At 45.0% G+C, this 22,614-nt stretch overlaps 1 protein-coding gene across 3 annotated transcripts; it reads right to left on the bottom strand.

Annotated features, from left to right (window-relative positions):
- Nucleotides 1-4,683: 4,683 nt before the first annotated feature.
- On the bottom strand, nucleotides 4,684-21,402 carry Rwdd3 (RWD domain containing 3). 3 transcript variants are annotated; one of them, XM_052179334.1, is made up of 5 exons: nucleotides 21,307-21,402; nucleotides 7,668-8,155; nucleotides 5,245-5,360; nucleotides 5,031-5,146; nucleotides 4,684-4,903 (listed from the first exon to the last, which is right to left on the bottom strand). In XM_052179334.1, exons 1-4 carry the CDS (start codon nucleotides 21,389-21,391, stop codon nucleotides 5,032-5,034), a joined length of 804 nt encoding a protein of 267 aa, XP_052035294.1. In that variant the 5' UTR covers nucleotides 21,392-21,402; the 3' UTR covers nucleotides 4,684-4,903; nucleotide 5,031. The 3 variants fall into 3 exon arrangements, with proteins under 3 accessions (XP_052035294.1, XP_052035295.1, XP_052035296.1); XM_052179335.1 differs by lacking the exons at nucleotides 4,684-4,903; nucleotides 5,031-5,146 and having other exon boundaries at nucleotides 5,280-5,360; nucleotides 7,615-8,155; XM_052179336.1 differs by lacking the exons at nucleotides 4,684-4,903; nucleotides 5,031-5,146 and having other exon boundaries at nucleotides 5,284-5,360; nucleotides 7,715-8,155.
- Between the last annotated feature and the right edge of the window lie 1,212 nt (nucleotides 21,403-22,614).

The raw sequence follows: 22,614 nt of genomic DNA, 5'->3' as shown, positions 1-22,614 counted from the left end.
ATAGGGTTGCTGAGCCGAAATGTAAAGTTACATAAAAGGGTTGTACAGGTGCTTGGCACTAAAACTGGACAGTGTCATGGTTAGAGACATCTAAAGTGAGTGCCCAATGCTCCTCACATCCAGTCACATTTCCCCTCTGTTTTGCTTTGCCAACATTTCTCACCCATGACTGATGTCTACCTTAAAGAAACTGTTTGAAGTACCTAGATTCATTTGATTCCCTAAATGGACCTTCATTGATTAACGTCTACTTGAGTTTGCTTGTTGCTGTGATAGAACACGGATCAAACACAACTTGGAAAATAAAGGTCTATGTGCCTTTAAGGTTATAGTCTCATCAAGGAAAGCCAAGGCAGGAACTAAATCAGAGGCCATAGAGGAACTCCACTCACTGGCCTGCTTCCCATGGCTTTCTCAGCTACCTTTCTTATACAGTCCAGGCTCACCTGCCTAGGAACAATGCCTCTCACTTCAGGTTGGCCCTGCTACATCAATTACCAACCAATTAAATGGTCACAGGCCAATTCGATGGAGGAAATTCCTTAATTGAGATTGTCTCTTCCTTGGCATGTCTAAATTTGGGTCAAGCAGACAAATATTAACCACCATGTCATCCCACAAACTCTCAGTGTTTTGTTGTTATTGTTTGTTGGGCATCAGTGAACTTAGCTCAAGGCCCCCAGCTGAGCTGTCTGCATAGGAAACATCATACAGAACATCCTGTGGCTTAATTTGATTCCTGTTTTCCCGCCCAGTGTGGTAGGGACCTCCCAGGTGCCTGACCTATGGCTATGATTGTTTCTTCCTGTTGTTTTCCCTGGCCTCTAGTATATATTGCTGCTCCCTCGGTAAAGCACCGGCATTCTCCTTACAGAATGACCCGTGTCTGTGTCTTCTGTCAGTCCCCCAGGCCTATGCCCGAGACTTGGTACCGGGACAGCGCGGGCGCTGTCCATTGTTCATTTGCTTTGTTCTCTAACTGCAAGCCTGTTCCTATTGCTGGTTTCTTGGTAGACTCAATTACTCATTATTTGTTGTACATTGAATTTTAAAATAATTCATTGATAAAGTTTGTGAATTATAAGAAAGATATTTTCCCCCAAAGAAGATTTAGGGGATTTGAGAGCTTTAGAATCACAGACCTCCTTAATCCAAGTTCAAGTTCTAAGATTTCCTAGATCTAATCAGAATCCTCAATGCTTGGCTGTCGCCTGGGTTGACTGGTTCTTTGATCTTTCCCTTCCTTCTACAGAACAGCCTTTCAGGAGGCTCCAGTCCCAGCCTCCTCTCTTCCCCCAGAGCCCAAATTCTTACTTCTTAGTTCTTTTTTTTTAATTAGATAAATTACTTACAATTCAAATGTTGTCCCCTTTTCTGGTTCCCCACCCCACCCGAAAATCCCCTAACCCATCCCTGCCCCACCCCCCCACCTCCCACCCTCCTACCCTCGCCTCTCACCAATCTACCCACTCCCGATTCCCTGTCCTGGCATTCATTCCCCTATACTGAGGCATTTAGCCTTCTCAGGTCCAAGGCTTCTCCTCCCTTTGATGTCCAACAATGCCATCCTCTGCTGCATATGCATCTGGAACCATGGGTCCCTCCAGGTGTACTCTTTGGTTCGTGGTTTAGTCCCTGGGAACTCTGGGAGTCCTAGGTGGTTCATATTGTTGTTCCTCCTCCGGCGCTGCAAATGTCTTCAGCTCTTGGGTCCTTTCTCTAGCTCCTCCAATAGTTCTTCAAACTAGCAAAACTTAAGTCAGCCCTTCTGCACTCTCCCAAACTAGCTAAGGCAGCCAAGCTCACTGCCCGTGAGCTCCTTCCCCCCCAGCACTTTTATCTTTTTGACTTGATCATTTGAAAATGTTTGATATGGTTTTTCATTTTCTTCTATGAGAAGCCATTTTGCTCTTAAGAAATAAGGTGCCAGCATGGTGGTGCAAGCCTTTAATCCCAACATTTACAAGGTGAATCTCGCCACGCAGTGGTGGTGCATGCCTTTAATCCTAGCACATGGGAGGCAGAGGCAGGCAGATTTCTGAGTTCAGGGCCAGCCTGGTCTACAGAGTGAGTTCCAAGACAGCCAGGGCTACACAGAGAAACCCTGTCTTGGGGGGTCGGGGGGAACCAAGGTGAATCTCTGTAAACTGGAGAACAGCCTGGTCTACACAGCAAGCTCCAGGACAGCAGAACTATATAATAGAGACCTTGTATCAGAGAAAGAAAGGAAGGAAGAGAGGAAGGAAGGGAGGGAGGGAGAGAAGGAAAGAAAGAGAAAGGAAGAAAGAAAGAGAGAGAGACAGAAAGAAGAGGGGAGGGAGAAGGGAGGGAAAGGGAAACAGAGAAGGAGGGGAAGAATGAATGAATGAGTAGATGAATGAATGAATCAGAAGTCAGTTTAAGCACAGCAAGCTGAAAGGACAGCTGCAGACTTTGGGAAAAATATCAATGCAATTAAGAGTCTCTGTCCCTAAAGATGTCCCCACAGCCATGGAGATGACGCCTAGGTAAAGGCTCTTGCCATTAATTCAAAATGCCTGAGTTTCATTCCCACAACCCTTGGAGTGGAGGCAGAGAGACAACATCTGAAACTCTGGTACACTACTCTACTTGTACACTGCAGCACATGCACACACACACACACACACACAAATTCAAAAGAGACTAGGACAGCTTCTTGGTACATAATTTAAAACTTTCTTTTATCCAACAGTCGAGTTTAATTTCTCAAACATTGTCAAACTTTTGTGTTCCACTCTAGATAAGAATGTATAAATACACAAGAAAGTAATAACTAGTACTGTTTGAATAATTTTAACAGGCAGAAACATAATGTAGTGGGAAGAGTCACTGTGGCCCAAGTTCCTTCTCAGGGGTACAGAGTGGACTGTGAAGACACAACTTGACAATGTGCCAGAGAGCATAGGAACAGTCACCACAGTGAGGCAGAGGACCAGGGGTGACAAAGCTCAGGCCTGACCTCCGGCTGCTGTGGCCAGAGTGACAATGACCTTTTATGTCATTGTATTATAATCCCTCTCAGTTCAGCTCAACCACCACACACAATTTTCGACTCTGGTTTCTGCCCCATTTAATTTTTCACTAAAACCACAGTAAATGAGGTCAAAGGCTAATAATGGTGAGTCCTGAATCTTAAGAGTCCGTTCTTGGTTTGATAACCACATAGGGTATCTTCAATTTGTCATATGTGTTCTTCCCCTGGGACAGTCCAACTGCATTTGTCAGTTCTTCAAGAAAAAAATAAACACCCTGGCATGTGACTTCAGGAACTGAACCTCTGGTTAACAGAGCTCCAGAGGACGGCCACGGGCTGGCCAAAATATAACCGCAGGAAAGGAAAGTGAGGCTGCCACACGGAAGCACCGTGGTCACAGAACAGCACTAGGAAGGGGGCCCGGGGAGTCATGTGCTTGCTATGTAAATACAGCAGCCTGAATTCAAATCATGCCAAAGCCTGGCCCAGTGGCACACATCTGCAACCCCTGGATTGCATGGGAGACAAGGGGATCCCAAGGGCTTGTAGGTCAGCCAAGCAAGGCAACAGGTGAGTTCCACGCTCAGTGGGAAAGGAAGAAGAGCTGGAGGGATGGCTCAGTGGTTAGGAGCACCAGATTCTGTTCCTAGCACTTACATGGCTTGGTTGTTCACAATCACCTGGAACTTCAGTTGCAGAACCCTCCGTAGGCAGTACACATATGTGGTGCACAGGTAAAACACGGGCAAACCATCCATACACAAAAAGTAAAATTACATAATTTTTTTTAATTAAAGAACAAAATAGCAGCCAGGTGGGAGTGGTGACACACACATTTAATCTCAGCACTTAGGAGGCAGAAGCAGGCAGATTTCTGAGTTCAAGTCCAGCCTGGTCTACAGAGTAAGTTCCAGGACAGCCAAGGCCACACAGAGAAACCCTGTCTCAGAAAACCAAAAAGAATAAAATATACAGCAACTGAGGAAGACACCCAACATTGACCTCTGCCCTCTCCATACAGGGGCAGCTGTGCACGCATGGACACACACATACTCACTCCCACACTCATGCATGCATGGACTTGTCATGCTCAGATCACCCCAATACCAACTACACTGTTAGGGGGCACCTGTCTTCAAAAGGTGCAGGAGAGGACTCTCCTGGCTGTTCCTTCACATCTCAGCCCAGGGGGCTTTCTGGTCATAAATATCCTTCTCAGACACAAGAGTCCTTTTACTTTTCATCGTACATTTTAATAGAAATAATTATGCTGTGAGTTTATCTCCCCTTGAACATAGTAAGTGCATTTTACTGTTATTTGAAAGATTTTGCAATGAAAATTGTAGAGCTATAGTTTGTTTTGTTTTTCCATCCAGAAAACAAGGTTCACTTTGTTGAACACATTTCCCTTGTAAAACCAGAAATTTTTTTTTCAAATATGAATTTTCATTAGAACTTACTATGTAGTCTTCCAGCTAGCAATACTGTGTCCTCTTGGAACACCAGAAAGTAACTGTGTTCTGTAAAACTTCTTGGTTTTATATTTAATCCAACGATTTATGCAACTGCACTAAGAAATGAGTGTTAGATTTTTCTCAGCATTCAACTTAAAACATAATAAGTGGAATGGGAGGAGGCACTATTAAATGGCAAAACCGTAAACATGAGAAAGTAAACATGAAAACAAATCACTTTAAGAAATCATTTAATTACGAGAAAATTAGCCTGAGAATTGAAGACTTGTAAACAAATTGTCTCTATACAGACAACAGCTCCTTGACCGTCGTGTTTTTTTTTATTTCTCCTCCAGACAATCCGTCTATTGAACCTAGTCTTTTCTGGCAAACGTTAGAATATATGGGATCTTTTCATGTTTAATATTCCATAAAACAGGACCCGTTTTTCTTCCTGAAATGAGAATGATTTTGCTTCAGAGACATTTCAGATTGCTCTCTCATGACTACTTCAACGAGCCCATCCCCAACGGCAGCAGGAAATCACAAACAGGCTGTTTCACCAACATCCCGTCATTCACCTCATTTTCCCAGCCCCAGCACACACTCTGAGAAGAGCCCCTGAAGTCCTGCAGCTTCGAATTCCTTTTGTAACTCCTCCAGTGTTGAATACTCTTTGACTTCAAACGCCAGAAACCTGCATTATATGAGAGAAGCTGATGAATACGCCGAGATTTGTCAGAGGATAATTACCCATTCAGTTGCTTTCGCATCTGCAATAGTACTAAATTATACCTTTTGTGTTCCGGTTGTACTTTTGTTTCAGACAGTACACTAATCATTTTCTCTTTGCATTTCTTTCCACTTGAGTCCACGTCTACTTTGGAGGTTTTCTGAAGAATCAGGTACTCCTAAACGATAATCGGTACGTTAAGTGCAGAGCATATGCCAAAAGGCACAGCCCTGTTCTAACAGGATCCACCAGCATTCTTCCTGCTTAAAGAGCATGCTCAGAACGTATCCGTGAGAGTTACACACAGACAGTGTCTACATAGGGGGCAGAACCCTGCTCCCGTGAATGCAGTGTATAGAGAACTAAAAACAAATCGTTCAGCTTTAAGTCTGGGCTGGACCACGACTACAGTGCTATTTGAACCAGTTGTTGAACTAGTTATTGGAGCTGGCTCCTCAAACTCTCTGTGCCTTAGTTAGCCGACTCCACAGAACTGGACTGCTAACAGGATCCACCTCCTGGTGAATCTGGGGCAGCTGAGTGAAGTCCAACACACAGAGCACCTCTAGAATGACTACCTGCCTTCCAGAGCACAGCCCACTGCTCAGTAATAGCAACCACTGCTGTCACCAAGCTGGCTGCCAATGGGGCATCAGGCACACCACCTACTGCCCACCTGTTCACGTACCTGAACCTTCCTGATCCTAGTATACAATCTTATAAAAAAAAAATTCACAGAAAAATTCATGTAAAATGACATTTTAGAGAATGTTATTTTAAAATGCATTTCACTGAACTAGTAGAACTATACTCATAAAAACATATACATGCTAGTAACTCATGATTCTGTCAGCAAGCGCTGCATTTATTCTAATGTGCCTCAGCTGATCAGACAATCAGAGCCTTAGGTAAATGTGAACGAGGAACCCTTCTGCCATTTTGGTCAGCTAGCATGTCACTCTAAGGGATCAAAGGTTATAGCACACACACAGATTGCCTCAAAATCTGCAGTCCCTTGGTTAGGCCCCACTTCAGGCTATAGATTAACTCTGGTTTCTTACTTTATCCATACCAGAAGCCAGCATGGACCTTGTTAAGCAGATGTCAATGAGATTTGGGGAAAGAAGTCACCTTGAAGAAACTCTAGGTTGCTATCCTTCAACGCTTTCAGATTACAGGTTGTTCACGCTAAATCTGCATTAGGTAAAATCCTCCGTAACAGTGCCTGACCCATTCTGACAATGTAAAACTTATTAAGTGATCTGTAGCTCTGTTAGAATTTAAGACATAATAAGTAGGTTTCTTTGGCTGGCTCCTCATAAAACAAGCTAGGGGGCTTCGAGAAGAAAGCTCAGCTCAGGAACCTGAAGATGAGGGCTTTGAAGGCAGCTGCTGGGACAAGTCAGACGGAAAGGAGGAGTCAGTCGGTGACGGAGGAGGTGACTGCTGACAGTCCCACCACCGACCCTGCTTCCTCTGAGGCTGGCTCTCAGCTGTAAGGACAAGCCTTCCTCTCTGGCACTACAGGTACAACCCTGAAATGTCAGGATGCACTTTTAAGTGCCAGCATCTTAGGAATTTTGCAGACTACTTACAAGCATGCTCCTTGCTGTGCTGAGCTACGGGGAAAAAAATATATATGTGCAAGCCTTTTGTTCTCCTTTATACAGATGCAGTTTATCATTAATACGAAACAAACACATGGCCTCGGACTTTTTCAAAAACTGGGGCTGGTGCTGGAGAGAGACCTTGGCAGGTTAAGAGCACTTCTGAGCTCTTTCAGAAGACCTGGGTTTGATTCCCAATACCCAAATGGCAGCTAATGTCTACCTGTGACTCTAGTTCCCAGGAAGCCAACGCCCTCTTCTGGTTTCCCCAGGCACTGCACATACATGGTGCACAGACATGCATGCAAGCAAAAGGAAAACACCCATACACATTTAAATAAATAAATAAATAAATAAATAATAAAATTGAAGCTATCATCTCATTAAGTGACATAATTTTTATATCATAATCTTATGCTAACCCTGAGCCTTGCAAGTTTATAGCTGTTGTTAGGGACAAGTCTGTTTTGGTTTGGTTTGGTTTGGTTTTAGAACTGGGGAAAGACGGTGGTGCCTACAGAGATGGCTCAGGGGTCGAGAACTTGGCTGCTCTTCCAGAGGACATGTTTGATACCCAGCTCTCACTTAGCAGCTCACAGACACCTGTAACTTCAGTCCCAGGAGATCCAGCACCCTCCGCCAGTCTCTGGGAACTCCAGAGGCTTTTCTAAACACATGAGGTGCACAGACACGTACAGACAAACTATCAGTCACAGACGATGAACAAGTATTGAAGAATAGAGAAGAAACCAAAGTACCGTTTAACACGACAATGGGTAAATCAGAAACGCCATGCTTTGACTATCCCACTGTTATAAAACATACCAAATTTAACAGAAAGCAAATAGATTCATATTCAAAATGAAGTTTTCCGGCACCTTGATGTTGCTTCTGTCTCCTTGTAGTAAAATCAGTATTATTTTACCCATGAACATCAGTCTTCCCGTCAGCCTTAACTCGGAAGCCCACTTCTCCACAGCTTTGACATATTTAGTCCTCGCTCTCATGTGATCTAAACGCAGGAGAGTCATCCACAGTCCGCCGTCCGCAGCCGTGCTTTCTGGCAAAGCACACTGCTCATGGCTGCTTGGCGTCTCTGGCTGGCTGAGGACGTGCCTGAGATTCTGCTGAGCCCAGAGAACCAGCTCGTGAACCATGGGTTCCGACAGAAGCTTCCCCGCTTCTCCAAGTAACCTCTCCTTCACGGTAGCACACTGGGCCCTGGTCAGATGTTCCGAGTTGACCGAGATGCCGGGCAGACACGAAGGGTAACCGGCTGGTAAATGGAACGCCAACTCTAAGGGCACATTCTCACCCACAAGTCCTTCAGCTGTTGTGTGAATTCTGAATACAGCCCCATCTGTCTCTGGAAGACATCCAAAAATAATCATTAGCTCCACATAACTCAATCTCAATGGAATACTAATCAGTTAAAAATCTCCCTTTCAAACCTCAATTTACTCCTCATAGGAAAACTCTGCGTTTATTTTATGAAGAGGCACACAATGCAAAGAAAGCCATGATTTACGGGTCATTTCCCCCAGCCATAAATATATATGAACGCGAATGTACTTGCAAGTCACTCTATCACCCATTTTTACGAAATTATCAAAAAAGACAGTTTTGATTCATACAATTTCCGTCCATATTTCACTGGTCATTACGAAAATCACGAATCAGCTTTTATAGGTGTTCAATGGAGCAGCAACGTGTACAGGAAAGACGCATAAGGAGCCCACTCCAAGTCACTTATGTCACACGGAACCTAGGTGGGGGCAGGGCCATGCGACACGGATGGCCGGCTGTGACACTGAGAGCGATGGGACCTGCTCTCCTGATTCAGATATGCTCACATCCGTGTAACATGAAGGCAGCGGGGTGAACGGAAACCGAGCAGACATCGCTTCAGCCTCCACTGGCTCCGGGAAGGGGCAGAGCGCGCCTAGGAGACGAGATGAAATTTTCTGCTCTCCTTCAGACGTGCTGTGCTTGGCTTCCCCACTCTGAGGTGTTCCACACCACCTCACCACACTTTCTAAAAAGTTGATAAACTGTCAGGCTAATTCATTCTGCAGGGGGCAGAAGCGCCCTGATCAGAGTGTGGAGAAGGTGGCCGGAGCCAGACCGGGCTGTGCGGCGAGCCTGCCTCTCTGCTTTCTTTCTCTGCCCAGTCTATTTCTCAGCACAGACACAGACGGGGCCTGATCCTACCCCTGGGTGGCTGGTCGACAGCGGAGACCCAAACACATCCTCTGTTTTAAAGAACCTAATAGAACACTGAAATCGCTTCTCAGCCATCTGATCCCAAGGGTATGTAAAAGCTGTCGTTACAGATTCATACAGGACCAAGCACATCTGTTACAGAGTTTTTCTTTAATGGATATCAATACCAGCTGCCAGGAACTACTATTTTTAGACATCATCCAGAATCAGAGGCAGTAGCTATTCCAAAGGCCATATAATCTTTTCTTTTACATATGTAATGTATATAATATTTTTAAAAAAAAAACACACTTTTCTAAATGTAACAGCATAGATGCTTCTAAAAGTCATCACATCCTTCTTCTACTAACATACTATCATTATTATTGGTGGGTAGGTGTGTGTGTGTATGTGTGTGTGGTGTGGCCGGGGGAGGGGGGGAGGATCAGAGAACAACTTAGCAAACCAGTTCTGCCTCATCATCTTGGAGGATTCTGGGACTGTCAGACCCGTGTGCAAGCACCTCCACCCACGGACACCACGTCTCACCAGCTCCAAGTCTCTCCTTTCTTTCACTGCATTCACCTTTTTAATGGTATATTTTACTGTCAGAGCAGGCTCCCATAATATCAGCTCAGTTAATCTATTTGGCTGTGTAGGGCTTTTATGGACCTGTAAAGAACACAGGATCACCAGGCAGAATGAACCTGTCAGCAATCATGCGGCGAGCCTGCGTTCGCTCTCAACCAGGGCGTAGGATATTTAATCTTCACTCATTCATCACTCTACACGCATACACTGGGTACTTGTCAACCCCAGGCACTGTGCTGTCGGGCGGTGGGGGAGGGGGAGGGGGGAGGGGAATGAATAAGACACTGGTCTGCCACAATGGTTCTGTCCAGGGTGGACACACATCTTCCTCAACAAACATAAAGGTTTATTTTTTTAGGGGTTTTGTGTGTTTGTGTGTGTTTCTGTATCTGTGAGAGAGAGACAGAAACAGAGACAGAGAAAAAGAACAGAGAGAGAGAGACAGAGACAGAGACAGAGACAAAGACTCTACATAGTCCTGGCTGGCCTGGGGCTTACTATATAGACCAAGCTGCTTTCCAAATGCTGAAATTAATGGCATGCACGACCACATCCAGTTTTAAGTGTGTGTGTGTGTGTGTGTGTGTGTATGGGGGGGGTGTATCTGTCTGTGTATGTGTGTATGTAGCTGTGTGTGTCTATGTGTGTGTGTGTGTGTAGCTGTGTGTGTCTATGTGTTTGTGTGTGTGTGTAGCTGTGTGTCTATGTGTATGTGTGTGTGTGTGTGTAACTGTGTGTCTGTGTGTGTCTGTGTGTGTGTAACTGTGTGTCTGTGTGTGTCTGTGTGTGTGTAACTGTGTGTCTGTGTGGAGGGGGGTGTATCTGTGTGTGTGTCTGTGTAGCTGTGTGTGTGTATGTATGTGTGTGTGTAGCTGTGTGTGTCTGGGGGGGAGAGTTCCCTGTGGCCTCTCTCAGATCTGTAGGGCTTCCCTCTGGCTCAGAAAGCAGCTGTTTCCTGACCAGCACAGTACACATAGTATATTCTTTTAATATCAAAAGTTGAGAAAATTTTCAGCAACTTTCCTAAAACTGGAAGGTCTACCTTTTTATTAAATATATTTACCAGATACACAGAAACAAAATTATACACATTTATGTAATGTTTCTCATGATATTTTGATACCCTGTAAGGTTAAATCAAGGTAAACTGACCTCCTGAAGACTGTGGTGTTCTTAGGCTCAGTGTCCCTCACTGTGACGAAGACCCTTGGTGTACAGTGACTGTGCGTGCACACCCACCTGCACACTACATTACAGTTTGGAGGTAAATTGCATACCACAAGCTCATCTGTTTGCACACCTAGTCTCTTGTGGGTGGTGCTGTTTTGGAAGCTTGTGGGACTCTAGAAATATGGGGCCCTGACGGAAGAAGTGAGTCTCTGTGGAGTAGACCTTCAAGTTTATCATCTGGCCATACTTCCTGTATAATTTCTGCTTGATCTGTCAGAAGCCATCTAGAAAAGGCTAAAGCATGCAAATGAGTTTTCTGGAGATGACCTACCGTTTTGCATGGCCTGCAACAGGCGAGCTCTGAGATGCAGGGCCCTTAGAGACTTCATCCCAGAGCTGCTTCTTCCTGCTCAGACGCCTTTTCTTGTCACTACTACAAAGTCTAATATTTCCTGGGCATCAGCCCACCCTACTGGGCAAATTTCCTGCAGACCAACATGAAGATGTATTCTCATATAGTAAATGCTGTATAGACAAATTGATGATTTCACAATTTCTGATAATGATTCCATAGAACTCTTAAATTGTTACGAGTAATCTCAAGCCTCTATGGTATGAAGCTATAAATAGAGCTCTGTAGGCCATGACACGTCAAGGGCTAATTGCACTAGGATAAGAAAGCAGGCTTGGAACAAATCTGCGATCCAGGAAAAGCATTCATTCTAGATCAGGTCCAAGGATAAGCACAGGTGTACACGTGACCAAAGCACACCCGTGTGAAACTGTCGCTTTGGATGTAGAATGAGCTCCTAGAAGGAGCCGCTGCTTTGCGCTTACTAACACCATCCTTCTGTGACTCCCCCTTTGTGCAACATTCTATCGATGAGGTAATTTTATAAAGAACTTTTGTCTAAAAAGGCATAAATTGCCAGAGAGAAGAAATGAACTTTGGCATTTTGAGCTCTGTTCCATCCACCGATTTATATATTTAACTGTCTATATGTCATACGTACATACATACATACATACATATATACATACATACATACATGTGTATGTATGTAAGTATACATGAATACTTGTGGAATTGTTGAGACAGGTGGTTAGGCCTGGCCAAAGTGTGTGAGTGTGTGTGTGTGTGTGTGTGAGTGTGTGAGTGTGTGTGTGTGTGTGTGAGTGTGTGAGTGTGTGAGTGCGTGAGTGAGTGTGTGTATGTGTGTGTGAGCGTGTATGAGTGTGTGTGAGTGAGTGTGTGTGAGTGTGTGTATGAGTGTGTATGTGTGAGTGTGTGAGTGAGTGTGAGTATGTGTGAGTGTGTGTGTGTGAGTGTGTGTGTGTGAGTGTGTGTGTAAGTGTGTGTGTGTGAGTGTGTGTGTGAGTGTGTGAGTGTATATGTGTGTGTGTGTGTGTGTGTGTGTGTGTGTGTGTGTCTATGTGTATGCTTGAATTATCTTTTCTTCCTCTTCCTTACTCTCAGGCACACAGTTACAGAACTCCAAGTCTCTCTCCTGGCCAGCAAGGGCCCTTGAGCCAAAGAGAAACTAAGTTGTTTGTTTGTTTGTTTGTTTTTCCTTAATCCCCTCCTGCTAACAGCAGGAGTTAACTACCAGAAGCCAGGGGCTTTTGGCCTTAGAATAGCAAAGAGTTAAAGGAAGAGGAACTTTACCAATAATAAACAACTTTTGCCCCCATAACCGCTGATGACGCCCATCAAGGCCTGCCTCAGTCTGCCTGGATCCTGACTGCTCACCAGCACTCGTCCACTTAGATATGAGATAAACATATCCTGTAGCCACGGGAGCAGCCACTCTGCCCCCACCGCGATGAGCTCTACTCTTACTCTGAGACGGGATAAACCTTGGTCCCTCCCGTCTGTCTTTGCACCATGGGTTGTGAAACTAGAATATATACAACGCATGCGACCGCTGGGTGCACAGGAGCAGTACTGGCCATCACCACTTGGGGGCGCTGCCTCCTCCTTGCTGAAGCCAGGGAAGCTGCACCTGGCCAGAAGTTGCAATTGCTCTCCCCTTCTCGTTCTTCTCTCTGAGAAAGGAGTGTCTTTCGCCCACAGCAAATCCCACCACCCCTAGTGTCTTATTCTAACCACTATAACTTCCTGTGCATTTTCCCACCCTCCCTGCTTTCTCTTATTTAGAAAATGTTTATAAAACACCCCCAAACCCCAAGGCTGCTAACTCCTCAACAAGCTCCAGACCTCTCTCTCTCTACCCTTTGTCAATCGCTACAATATAACTCTAGTCACCTATTCTAACCAGCCCCCCCAGAACTGCTTACACTGTAACTTCTAATGCCATTTCTCCGAAGCACCATTCTCACACATGACCCATGACCTCTGCGATGCTGCTATGAAGTACGGGAACGCACCGGGCCTGGGTCGCTCAGATGAGCCTGAGCCCTTAGAACATTCAGTCTGTGTGTTCTGGATGCTTGAGGGTTTGGAACCCACGGTCCCAGACAAGCTGAGCGATTTACACGTAACCATGGCACTGCAGTGAATCGTCTTGCTCTGAGGCTGACGTCAGCCACGCAGATGTGTGTTCCTCCGTGAGGCCAGATAAAGGCAAACATTTTAAATTGTCCTGAGATATCTAACATCAGTGCTCTCTGAAGCTAATCTCGGAACTGCTACTGCGCAGGAAAAGGTGCACTTTCCCAGGTGGCAGCCCTTCTCACAGCCGCCCCATGCTGCTGCGATGATCTGACAGGCTTGCACAAGTCTTCCGGAGGACCACGGCCGGTAACTTGCACGCGGAACCTCCCGTGCCTTTCTCTTGACTGATTCGCTCGCCCCTGTTTTGTTAATATATAATAAAATGTGATTGTGAGTTTAACAGATTTTCTGAGTCTTATAAATCCTTGTAGCAAATCATTGACTTTTTCCTAAAACTTCACCTCAGTCTTGCAGCTGATATGCCTCTCCGGTCATTTTTAATTAACATAACAATCCCTGGGCATTAGCATGTTGAGCAGATTCCCTGCAGATCAGCATAAAAGATGAACTTTCATAAATTAATGCTGTTTAGATGAATTAATGATTTCATGGAATTCCTGATTTGATTCAAATAATCTTTGGAAGAAACGGGGTTTTTTTTGGGGGGGGTAGGATTTATTTATTTTAAGTACATGAATATATTATTGCTGTCTTTAGACACACCAGAAGGAGATATCAGATTCCATTATGATTGTGAACCATCACGTGGCTGCTCTTAACCTCTGAGCCATCTCCCCAGCCCAGAAGAAAAGTTTTAAGAGATGGTTTTAGTGGTTTTGCTAGAGTGATGCAATAAAGTAGAATCAAGAATAGAATGTGCCCACTCCTCATACTAGTTAAGTAAAGTCTGCATAATAAGAAATACAACAAGCTTTCATAATTATACTAAAAAGAAAAATAGGCTTGGACAAATTGGTGTTCAAGGAAAAGCATCCAAGTCCAAGAAGGAAGCCAAAGGTATGTACTATGATAAGGCAAGGCCATGAGAAACTGTTGCTTTGAACTTATAATGAGCCTCGGGCTTAATCTCAATAGCCTTTTATAACTCCCATTTTGTGTACCATTCTATCTATGTGGTAATTTTCTAAGAACTTTTGTCTACAAAAAGGCCAGAGAAAAGAAATAAAGACAGTGTGGTGTGGTGTGGTGGCTTGGAGAGCACTACCCCATCCATCCATCTATCCCTCCAAATGTATATGTCCAATTGTTTATATGCACATATATAGGTATATGTGTAAGTATGTAAGCATACATGAATACTTATGGAGTTAATTGAGACAGATGGTTGGGCCCAGCCTGAGTATGGATGTAGGAATATATATGTGTCTGTGCAAATCTGCCTGTGTAAAGGATCTTAATTCCTTTCCTTTCCTTCCTCTCTTGTTTACCAAGAGTTGACCAGCCAGGCTAGTGAAGGGCTTCTGGCTGCTTGGCCAGAGGACCAGCAAAAAAATCCTTTACCTAATCCCCCACTGTTATCTTAGAGGTGATAATTCCTCTGGGGCTTCTGGTCCCAGTATAACTAAGAATCAAAGAAAGTAAATATTATTAATATTAAGCAACCTTTACACTTGGTAAAACCAAGTCCCCCACCTCTAACCCCCATAATCCCCACACCCTCACCCACACCCACACCCTCACCTCCCACCCCTGAGATGACCTGCTCAATCTTCCAGAGAGGACTCACCATCCTCAGTGTCCTAATGGGGTGGGGGACAGGTAAAGATGTAGATTTTCTCAGAGAAGAAGAAAATGCCAGTGTTAAGAATCAAAGTGGTTTTTCTCCTGAATATGCAAGTGAAGCTCTGCTTCGGAGTCTGATGATAGAGAAAGAGGAGCCTCAGTGATGGGCACAGGTGCACGGCGAGATGGGCAGGCAAAGGCGCTGCCCAGGGGCTTGGAGGGCGCCAAGGGCACCACTTCCAAGAGTCTGATGTCATCTGGGGAGAACTGGCTTTGGGCTTCTGGCCTTCACCACTTCAGTCACTGAGGATGTGCTGTTTTAAGCACCCATGGCCACGGGTAGCTACTGTGGTTACCCGGTACTCTGCTACATAAAGAGCCAGCATGCCCCAGCCCAGGGCAACGCAGGAGCTGAAGAACAATCCAGGGAAAGGTACGGGCCGGAAATCTTTACAAAGGTTCCTTTGTCTTCCTTCTTGTCTTCTTCCTCCCCCTCCTCCTCTTCCTCTTCTTCCTTTTCTCCTCCTCCACGTCTTCTTCCTCCTCCTCCTCCCCCCCCTCCTCCTCTTCTTTTTATCAAGACAGGGTTTCTCTGCATAGCGCTGACTATCCTAAAACTCACTCTGTAGACCAGGCTGGCCTCGAACTCACAGATCCACCTGCCTCTGAGTCACCAATGCTGGGATTAAAGGCATGCCACCAACCCATTTCCTTTGTCTTTCTGTCATTTCCTGGTCCCAGTCAGAACCCAGTTCTCATTTTAGAAAACTAGGGAAGGAAAGCACTACTTGCATATTCAGGAGAAAAACCACTGTGAGTCTTAACACTGGCAGAGCCACAGTCTTCCTAGTTGATCTCCCAGGCCAGTGTGTGCCACAGACACACACCAGAGCTGCAAACTAAAGCTGTACAAAATGGCACCATCTGCATAAGACAACGAGAAGACCTGAACAGACCCTGTTCCGATGTCAAACGTGGCAAGAGACCAAAAAAATAAATAAATAAAAATAAATAAATAAATAACAAATCAGATAATCTCTTTCAGAGCTCCTTTTCTCCCCAAGAACTCTTCAGCAGCGCCTATCTTACCACGTTTGATCTGCCTTGGTGTCTACAGCAGTGTCTCTCTCTGCTCTCTGCTCTAGAATCCTGTGTGTTCTGTCCTCTCGAAGTCTGTTTCTGTTTTCTTTTATTTTTTTTTCCTAACAAAAAAGAAAATCATTCTGCTCTAAAGTTATTATCTGCTTTGAGGTTACTTAAAGTTATTAACAGCAGAGCAAGAGAATGGCTACCAGAAATCATTATTAACTGTACATAGGATGTCGCTCTTTGTCCCATCCCCCACACCAGGTCAGCTATTAACCCACAAACACCATTCTCAGTACGCCTCTGTCCTAAAGAGCTCGAGCCTGCCCTGCCAAAGCAAAACTCCCAAAAGACCGACGTCGTATTTAGGTCCAAGACCAGGCATTTTCACCTCTACCAAAGACGCAGGGTCAGCCCTCGAGCTCAAGCTCAGATCTACACTAACTATTTGTACAAGTATGGCACTCTGCCTTGGAACTGATGTTACAGCTACAGCTCAAACTGAGAGAGACTCAAACCTCACTCTCCTAGCCCAGGCACACACAGAACTTAGGAAGCTGAGGCAGGACGATGTAGAGTTCCTGGTCAGAGTAGGCTTCATGGGTAGACTCTATTAAAACAATCAAACCTTAATCTTTCCTGAAATAAATCATATTCCTGACATGGCAGACAACAGAAGTTCAAATAAAGGAACTGAATTAGACCCCGGATTTCAGTCTAATTCTGTTTTAAAGTTTTCTCCCTATCTCATCCTTACAACATGTGGTAGACAACACACTCCTACCATAGCGGTGCTGGGAAAGTAAACAAAAATCTACAAGAAGATCTTTAGGGTTTGTTTAGCGTTCATTGAGAAACCATTTGCATAACATATCTAACTCACTCACGTTCTCTGTACTTGCTTTATTTTGCCCAGTTTTTACACATCCTCGAAACCTTTGCACCGAAAAGCACTCAAAAGCCTCCCGCATACTCCTTACACTAAAGCAAGATTGTCTTTGCTCCTACTCCCAGGCCACTCACCACAAATACGCACACATAAATGCTAGCGTTATGCTAAAAAACATACAGTACTTACATTGTTTGTAACCCTAAGAGATTGTTACACACAGTGCCTCTGGATTTTCACACGCTTTAATTGTCCTTAGTAAAGGAAACAAAAAACAACTAAAAAGAATGGAAAGTAAAGGTGGCGATCTCATTCTTTCGAAATAAAGTCTAAGACCATGTGGGTTTTAGAGGGGTGAGTTCAAACAACGTCAATATGTCACTGGAATGGTTCTGCAAGGGGGCGGAGTCCAATCTGAACAACAGTGTTAATAAAACACAGAACCCACCAGAAGCTGTCGCCAGCCTATTGTGCAATGCCGTTAAGCTGTTATGGGAATCCTCTCTTTTGCAGCTTTTAATCCTGTGAGATAGTTTCCAAACTGCAACTCCATTAATAATGAGCACTGGCCATAACCATACACTCTCCCTGACCCCACTGGGAAAATGGATAACACCTTCAGAAGGGACCACACACATGTATGTCTGAAGGGGGATGCGGGCCTCCCACCACCAACTGGATTGTTCTGAGTATAGGCCAGATCCCACCCATACTAATGTTCTAGATGCTCAAACTGGTTTGTTTTTTGTTTTTTTTGTTTTTTGTTTTTTTTCTTTTCTTTTCTCAACACATGGATTGTTTAACTGTAAGGGCCTTTCATGCGCCAGCCCCTTTGTCACAGAGGCATGGGACACAGAGCTAAGGCCGACCCTGTGGAGCCCAGTGGCTATTGAGTCTGTGTGATCATCAGTGGTCTTCAATGCAAAATAGAGCTAAGAAAGCCCCTCATCAAGACCCATGTGAAGATCAGGAAGGTGTCCACACCAAACCTCAAACCTGGACTGACCCATGGGATGGAAAGGAACAGAATACCCCTGATTGGCTACCCCCACGGCTTTCCCACAGCGAGGAATATGGTGTTCACATTATTTGCAACCCGAAGAGATTGTTACACACTGCGCCTGTTCCTTTGAACTTCCTCTAACATCTGAGTGGCCAGAATGTAGATTCCCTCAAAATTCTTAACATAAATTACTCCCCACTAACTGAACCCATTTGTTCAAGCCTTTTCAGCTCAGGTCAACACGGACCTTCCCAAGAAATGCAGGCCCTCTGCAATATTCTTCTAATCCCACTGAAGACAGGAGAAACTTATTTGGCGAGGCCAGGAAAGAAATGATGGGGCACAGAGTGACACCCTGAAACCCAACTGCCACTGACAGTGAGGGTGGGGCCAGGCAGCCTGCTCCACTTGCTCTGCTCTGATGACATCTTTACCTCGCGCGCAGCCGTCACCTCAGAATGTCAAACCTTCCTGTTTCAATTGCCAAACCGCTCTACTCTCCAGTGAACCTTCTAGAAACAGAATGTCTGAAGTTGTTACACTGAATTCCTTTATAATTCAATTACTTATTGATGCCAGAACACTGAATTAAATTAATTAGGAGGCATGACTTGAAGTCATGCTCAATTTAAGAGCAGATAAAGGACCGTAGTGTCCGAGCTATTAAGACACCACCACCACCACCCCCTCTCTCTCTCAGCACTTCTTTTTGGGGTTTTTCTCTGACCTATCAACAGTATCTAATGGTCAACCATGAATTCATAATGCAAACCACCACCATTTTTTTTTAAATGTCATGGGATCATCACAGGTTCGTTTCTCCCAGATATTGGCAAGTAAGCCATGATACAAGAACTCGGAGACACGAGTCTGCCTCAGGAAGAAGCAATTATCAATAGAGAGAATTGTGGAGACAGAGGAGATGCAAATCAATTAGGATGCTACCCAATCAGAAGAGGGCGGCAAATCCCTACAATAAATCCTTTCGTAAGGGTCTTGAAGTTTCAAAAAGATACAAGACAGGTCTAGGCACTTAAGAAGGGAGCAGCTCCGTTTTTCTAGAAAGTTCACATAGCCTAAAATATCACATTGCACCGTGAAGATCTGTAGACATGTGCATGCAAGAAGGAATAAAAGAAAGGGGTCAATTCCCAGGGTCACTGACATACCAGATAGAAACCCAAAGCCCTCCTAATCACAGATGTAGCTTCTTCAGGTCTAGCACATTTCATACTGTCTTCTTAGAAGTAAGCCAGTGTATGGTCAGAAGGGCCATTTCGATCGGAGTTATATTGTAACAGTGGAGGGATGGTTCCTATTGACCTCAAAGTGTACATGACATATTTGACAGCTCAGGGAAAAGATGATTCACATCAGCACACTTTTCCAAAAGGGGAGAATTGGGGGTACTTAGTGGTTAAGCACACTGACTATTCTTCTGGAGGCCCTGGGTTCAGTCCTCAGCACCTTTAAAGAAAGGTTCACAAACCCTCGGTAACTCCCAGCCCCTGACCACCCTCTTCAGGCCTCCGGGGCACACTCATCAAATAGGTAGGTATATACAGGCAGGCAAAACACTCATACATATGCAAAAAAACAAAAACAAAAACAAAAAAAAAACCACCTTTAACATTTAAAAGTGTGTGAGTGGAGAGGCTGGGTTCCTTAAAGGAAGCCAAGACAAGAATGAAATTTTAGCTTCTTAAAATAATTAATAATAGTAATAAAAATAATAGCTTTATAGATTATAAATTCTCAGAGAAGAGACTCAGTGTTCAACATCCTTAATCATCAGGGAAATGCAAATCAAAACAACCCTGAGATTCTACCTCACACTAGTCAGAATGGCCAAGGCTAAAAACTCAGGGGACAGCAGATGCTGGAGAGGATGTAAAGAAAGAGGAACACTTCTCCATTGTTGGTGGGATTGTAAGCTGGTACAACCATTCTGGAAATCAGTTTGGTAGTTCCTCAGAAAACTGGACATAGCACTACCTGAGGACCCAGCTATACCACTCCTGGGCATATACCCAGAAGATGCTCCAACATGTAATAAGGACACATGCTCCACTATGTTCATAGCAGCCTTATTTATAACAGCCAGAAGCTGGAAAGAGCCCAGATGTCCCTCAACAGAGTAATGGATACAGAAACTGTAGTACATTTACACAATGGAGTACTACTCAGCTATTATAAACAATGAATTCATGAAATTCTTAGGCAAATGGATGGAGCTAGAAACTATCATCCTGAGTGAGGTAACCCAGTCACAAAAGAATACACATGGTATGCAGTCGCTGATGAGTGGATATTAGCCCAAAAGCTCGGATATAACTCACCCAAGATACAACTCACAGACCACATGAAGCTCAAGATGAAGGAAGACCAAAGTGTGGATACTTTGATCCTTATTGGAAAGTAGATCAAAACACCCATGGCTCACAGCCAACCAATAGACTGAGAATAGGGTTCCCAATGGAGCAGCTAGAGAGAGAACCCAAGGAGCTGAAGAGGTTTGCAGCTCCACAGGAGGAACAATAATATGAATCACCCAGTACCCCCAGAGCTCCCAGGGACTAAACCACCAACCAAAGAGTACAAATGGAGGGTCCCTCGGCTCTAGCTACATATGTAGCAGAAGATGGCCATTTTGACATCAATGAGAAGAGAGGCCTGTGAAGGCTCGATTCCCCTCTATTCCCCAGAACAGGGGAATGCAAATCAGGAAATTGGGAGAGTGAGTGAGTGGGGCGGGGGGGGGGGGGGGGGGGGGGGGGGGCGGGAGGTAAGGGGGGCGGGGGAGGGGGTGGTGGTGTAATAGGGGGTTTTCGGTGGGCTAATGTGGAAAGGGGTTAACATTTGAAATGTAAATAAATAAAGCAAATGTAAATAAATAAAAATAATAATTAATAGTAATAATAATAATAATAATAATAGCTTTACAGAGAAGAGGCTCGATGCCCTGCCTATGTTAGAAGAGAAGGCATCCGTGAATGCGCTCTCCATGGTTACAAGTCCAGCAGGAGTCTGGAATTGGCTGCCACTCTGAAGAGTTCAAACCTTCACCCAACCTAACAAACATTTCCTGACTGCCTTCCGCGTAGCTGACAACCAAATACAGAGCACTGTTGTCAAGGACGTAATGCACAAATACTTATGTGGGGTACTGACTATTTGGGGGAGCTGGGGTTCATGAGGGCAGTGCGCACCGTTTGGCTGCGGGAGAGCACGGGGTAGGAGCAGGGCGAGCTCGGGGAGGGCACTGCGAGCGCAGGCCAAGTCCCCCCCATCTCCCCTCCCACTCCGATCCAGGGCCACCGAACCCCGGGTTCCCCCGGCTCCCCGCAGTGGCCGCAGGGTGAGAGGCAGGGCATTCACCTGAACAGCTCAACATCTCCCACTCGTGGGGCCCGCAGAAGATCGCGGCCAGTGCCGAGAGCTCCTGCCGCACCTCCTCCGCCATATCCGCGCGGCCAGAACCCGAAGCCACTTCCGCCGCTTCCCGGAGCAAAGCGCGCCTACGGCCACTGGGGGGCGCCCCGGCCTCACAGCCGGGCAGGCTGCAGAAAGCGCGGGCCGGGGGGCGGGGGAAAGGGCCTGTTTGGGGCGTGGCAAATGTCTGAAAGCCCCGCCCAGGCCCTTCTGCTCACTCACTCCTTCACTCCTAGAGTTTTTGCCTCTGTGGTTTTCTAGAGTTGAGAGAGACCTGAAAACCCCAACGCCCCATACAAGAACACCCAGGCTGTGAACCCACCGTGCTTCACCTATTCTAGCTGGGAGCAGATGGAGAGAGTAAAAGAAACCTAAACAAACAAGAAAAGCCAAAGGCGAGCGAGCCCTTATCGGGCTTTTGAATTTTGTGTCCTGAGATCCCACAGTGAGCAAAACACAAATTCCATATCCTCATGCTGCTGTCAGTGACCCTCGCTATCAGAATATTTCAGAAAAGAGAATGGTAATGACCTCCAGGACACTTGACCTGGTCACTACCCCGGGGATTATAGACAAGGTCTAGATTCCAGGGCCTCTGTCCTGTCAAAGGTGCAGAAGAAGACAGACTGATATGAGACTCATTAGCTAGTGGGATTGGGTCCAAAGCCATAAACTAGCTTTACAGTGGTTTGCTTTGGTTTGGTTTGGTTTGGTTTGGTTTGGTTTGGTTAGGTTAGGTTTGGTTAGGTTTGATTAGGTTTGGTTCAGGTGATATTCAATGCATACAACATAATGTGTCTATTACTACTGTGACCCCTGAAGTTTAATGGTAAATCACCATCTTTGAATATTGACCTAAACTTCAAAATACAGGCAATAACAATGGGATAACAGAATGAGTAATGGATGCATCATGTTTCAACCTCGACTCTAGTAAGAAAAATTAATTTGTGGTAAGTACTTCTGTCTAGATGGGTTTGACTTGGGCTTTTTTTTTTCTTTTTCCAAATAAAAATTTTAAATTCTGCAGCTCCCAGAAGCCCTTTGGCCCACTAGGGGAGATCCCATGCCTCTGGTTTGTATCAGAAATAATATTCTATGAGTACATCAAAGAATTTAAGGAGATCTTCAGTGATTCTTTTCACTGACTTCTACAAGTCGGAATAATTTTACCTGGCCCACGTTGCTATCCCAATCATCATTTCTAGTGCCAAAAGGGGGATTTTAAAAAGGAAGAGAAATTGGCTTCCAATA

Source organism: Apodemus sylvaticus, chromosome 4 (assembly GCF_947179515.1).
Source record: "Apodemus sylvaticus chromosome 4, mApoSyl1.1, whole genome shotgun sequence".
Taxonomy (NCBI): domain Eukaryota; kingdom Metazoa; phylum Chordata; class Mammalia; order Rodentia; family Muridae; genus Apodemus; species Apodemus sylvaticus.
This window is presented reverse-complemented; position numbering and strand designations above follow the sequence as displayed.